At 39.4% G+C, this 4,436-nt stretch overlaps 1 protein-coding gene across 2 annotated transcripts; it reads left to right on the forward strand.

Annotated features, from left to right (window-relative positions):
• The first annotated feature begins 2,394 nt into the window (after nucleotides 1–2,394).
• On the forward strand, nucleotides 2,395–2,873 carry LOC101595707 (nucleoside diphosphate kinase B-like). Of its 2 annotated transcripts, XM_004671377.2 has the most exons (2): nucleotides 2,395–2,622; nucleotides 2,736–2,756. In XM_004671377.2, exons 1-2 carry the CDS (start codon nucleotides 2,395–2,397, stop codon nucleotides 2,754–2,756), a joined length of 249 nt encoding a protein of 82 aa, XP_004671434.2. The 2 variants fall into 2 exon arrangements, with proteins under 2 accessions (XP_004671434.2, XP_004671433.2); XM_004671376.2 differs by having other exon boundaries at nucleotides 2,395–2,873.
• The last annotated feature ends 1,563 nt before the right edge of the window (nucleotides 2,874–4,436 follow it).

Below are 4,436 nucleotides of genomic sequence, written 5' to 3' on the forward strand. Positions count from 1 at the left end.
GGATCCACTCACTTCCAGCAGCCTTCCTCAGAAGACCTTCTACATTGTTGGCATCATGAACCTCCTGGATTATTCATTACACCTTCTGTTTCATTCTCACAGATTATGCATCACCTTCTCATAGGCTGCCTCCAAAGTTTCTAACCCTTAAACACATGATTGGCATACCAGGCCTTCTTTAGAAATCTGGGCAGAATCCTCAAGAGCCCTAGAATGCATGCATCCTGCATTGTACAAAAGCAGTCTTAGGATACAGGCAAAATGTGGACAAACTAATATGAATGACCTTTAGTTTAATTACCAACAAAATCCTCATTCCCATCTGAAACATCATGAGCCCAGCCCTCATTCTTGTTGGCATTATATTTTTCTGAGTGCCCACTAGATTGGCTCATTACACTTTATATTCTAAGCATTCTAAGAGTTTTTAACCTACCTCTCCAGATTATTCCACATTCTGCCTACAAACCAGTTACTAAGTCTTGGAAACCACATTGTTATTTAATCACAGCAATGACCCACCTCCTCTGGAACCATTTTTTGTGTTAGTTTCATTGTTACTGTGACAGAAAAGAAAAGCATGCAAGCAGGTTTCAGTTTCTGATGTGGGGATAGGTGTGTTAGAGTTGAGGAGCTCTCACAGTAGCAGATGGAAAGCACAGTAGATAACTATCAGGAAAGACCAAAAGCAAACATATTACCCCAGTGATCTACTTCCTTCAGTCAGACCTCATCTTCCACAGTTCCATCAGCTTTCAATAATCTACTCATGTTTTGAATCAGTCGATGGATTAATTCATTCATAACCTCTTCTCTGAAAATGCCCTCATAGACATACTGAGAAGAGTACTTTAGAAATACCCCAGAGATTTCTCAATCCAAACAAATTGCTAATCAAAATTAACTACCACAACATCCCTGGGATCACTTCCTTGAGTAACATTCATACTGATTTTGCAAAGTGTGTTCATTTCCATGAAGGTTGGTTCTTATAAAAATAGCAGGATAGGGCAGGAGAGATGGTCTAGCAGTTAATGCACTTGCCTGCAAAGCCTAAAGACCCAGGTTCAATTCTCAGGTTCCACATAAGCCAGATGCACATGGTAGTGCGTGCATCTGAGTTTGTTTGCAGTGGCTAGAGGTCCTGGTGCTCCCATTCTCTCTCTCTTTCTCTTTCTCTTTGTCTCTGATAAATAAATAAAAATAAATCAATCAAAAAAATATATAGCAGGACTGAGCCATATTCAGTTTCTTGCTTTGGATTCTGCCATGTGACCTCTTCTACACTCTTCCTTGGTCCCGTTGCACCTTCACCATGAAACCCTTATTAGAACCCATAGAGACTGAAGACATGCTCCTTAGTCCCTGAGAACAGCGAGTAAAATAAATTTAGGTCTACTATATTCCTTGCCCTTCTCACTTGAAGCCTTATTTTTTTCTCTGCCCAGGAGCTGACTCTCTTTTAAACCCTTTAAACATAACAGCTTATCTGAACCCCATAAAATGAGCTTATCACCACACTTCTCTGAGAAAATGGTGAGCCAATGTGTGATTGAGCCTGATTTGTCACATATGACCTGGACCACAGAAACATATCAGTACAAAGCTCTTACTTTGCTGAGGTTCTCACTTTGAACACCTTGAATTAGCTCCCCATGTGCTTGAAGATTCTGTTCCTTTTCAGCTTAGCCTCTTTTCCTAAAGTAGCATCCATGTCAACCACAAATGAAAATGCTCTGCAAGGTTATTCATTGGTTCATGTCCCTGGACTCAGACAGAATAACATGCAGATTTGGGGCTAATGGAGAATTAAAATTGATATGACAACAATTTCATAGTTTCTTAGTATGATAACTCCTAAATTTTATACTCAGAAGTACATTTATTTGATTTGTTTTAAGATCATCCCACAATCTGCCTAGCTTTATTTATTTTTTAAAAGCTACTAACTAGCTTTTACAGGGCTTGAAGCATATGTACAAAACGTCCTAATAATAAATTCTGTCCATAATTCTAAATTGCCCCACTTTTCTTATGTTTTATTTATTTATTTTTTTCTGATGGTTAGCCAGTGTGAAGTTTCCTTATGGTTACTCTACATGAGTCATGAATTCACATTTAATCCCCATACTTTCTTTATTATCAAGTCTTCAATGTCTCTAAGTTAGAATGAGTTATCATTTTCAAGGCCAATTTTTCTTGGACCCTTTCTCTAGGTTCTCTGAAACCCAGTATTAAAGTGTAAAACACATTCTTTTAACTTGCTATATAGAACCCACTGTATCTTTAAAGCATAGCACAACCTTATACTTCTAGATGTAGATAGGACAGGGTTAAAAGTGTCAATAAGGCAGCGCGTCTCAGCCTCCTGACTGCTCGCCAGCTTTCAGGACCATGGCCAACCTGGAGCGCACCTTTATCGCCATCAAGCCAGACGGCGTGCAGCGCGGCCTGGTGAGCGAGATCATCAAGCGTTTCAAGCAGACGGGATTCCGCCTGGTGGCCCTGAAGTTCCTCCGGGCATCCAAAGACCACCTGAAGCAGCACTACAGTGACCTGAAAGACCATCCTTTCTTCCCGGGGCTGGTGAAATACATGAACTCAGGGCCTGTGGTGGCCATGGTCTGGGAGGGGCTGAATGTGATGAAAACTGGTCGAGTAATACTTGGGGAGACTAATCCAGTTGATTCTAAGCCAGGCACCATTCGAAGGGATTTCTGCATTCAAGTTGGCAGGAACATCATTCATGGCAGTGATTCAGTGAAAAGTGCTGAAAAAGAGATCAGCCTATGGTTTAAGCCAGAAGAATTGGTTGATTACAAGTCTTGTGCTCATGACTGGGTCTATGAGTAGAAGTGGACAAAACAAGGTCCCCTTTAGCATTGCCTGATGAGTCCTTGGACACACAGCTCTTCATTCCACTGACCAGACATGATAGGATGCACCATTCTTTTCTAAAGCATATCCAATAAAGTACCCTTGGAACTGGAAAAAAAAAAAGTGTCAATAAGCATAACAACTGAATGTGTGACACTGAACATGTGCTAGAATCATCTTAGGCACATGTCCAATTTGGAAATTCTTGCTACAGAAAGGTCAGCTTTCCTCAGCCAATGAGTCAACAGCAAAGCAGAGTTTCTTCTACAGTCTTGAAACCAACAGATTGAAGATATTGCTTTTTCTCTGAATCCCAAGTGAATTTTTGTAGCTCGATCATCTGTCTAATGTAATAATGGGAAAATATGAGGAGCAGACAACTCCTTTGACTGTGCACAGCTTGAAGCTCAAAGGCCTCCCTCTGCATCCTTGCACTTTGTAGAAAAAATTCACATCTTATCTTGTCCATTTGAACTGAAGAATGATTTATCGGTAAATGTTAGATACTTACCTTATACTTGCAACTTTCACATTTGTGTTTAAAAAATGTAGGAAGAGGGTTAATTGGAAAAAAGTGGTCCATCAGAAGTGGGAAGAGAACAAAAGAGGGTGATGACGTGAATGTGATCAAAATACATTACATGTATTAAATTGTAAATAAGTAAATAAACATTGGATACCATCAATTGAGATTATCATGAAAATCTGGTCATAAAAATCACTTAAGAGCTTCATTTCTGCTATATTTATCATGTATATTAAGTACTTTTATATACTATGTGAATGTATACAGAAAATTACTAGCTCAGTGTTTTCCACGTTCCAACTGTGGGTTAGACATGGTTTTCTTGCCTATGTTGAGATGGTGCTACACAACAAGCCAGTCATTTCACTTCTCTTCTCAATTTCACTATTTCAAGAAACATAATATTTCAATATGATGCCTGCTGCCTAGGCCCTTTATATCTCCCCTCCCTTTCTCTCTCCCTCTCCTTCTCCCTCTTTCTCTCCCACTCTCTCTCTCCCACTCTCCTCTCACTCTCTCTCCAGAATAGGCATAAACATCACTGTAAGATCTTGAGTTACACAATATTGTTACCATTTAAGACTATCATGTTTTTATTTTGTTTTGTGATCTTTCTCATTAGAATGGGAAATACCAGTTTCTTTTAGGACAAATTTATTGAAGGTAAAAAGCATAAACTTTAAAGTAAAGGAATATTAACAATTTAAGGGATATGCCAACATAGTGAAACCTATGGATGGCCACACAAACACATGAGGTTGGTTGGTAAGCACTGGACAGGTGTGTCCTCTGCTCTTGGGAAACACCAAATAGGCTACTTCATTTGGATCAGAATTTTGCTCTGGAGCAATTTTTATGCCTTGTACTTGTAACCCAAGTGCTATGTCTATAGTACTGCAACAAGGGGACAAATATCAACACACTCCAAACAGCCCATGCTATTTGAAAGGTAAATATAAGTAGAAGGGATAAGAAGTTATTTAGTAACAATGTGTCAGGCTCTGCCACTAACACAGTTTTCCATCACACATGA

The sequence above is a fragment of the Jaculus jaculus genome, chromosome 19 (genome assembly GCF_020740685.1).
Source record: "Jaculus jaculus isolate mJacJac1 chromosome 19, mJacJac1.mat.Y.cur, whole genome shotgun sequence".
Classification (NCBI taxonomy): domain Eukaryota; kingdom Metazoa; phylum Chordata; class Mammalia; order Rodentia; family Dipodidae; genus Jaculus; species Jaculus jaculus.

What these genes read in the sequence shown, in the direction of transcription:
- LOC101595707 (XM_004671376.2), top strand. Translation starts at nt 2,395, where the DNA reads ATGGCCAACCTGGAGCGCACCTTTATCGCCATCAAGCCAGACGGCGTG.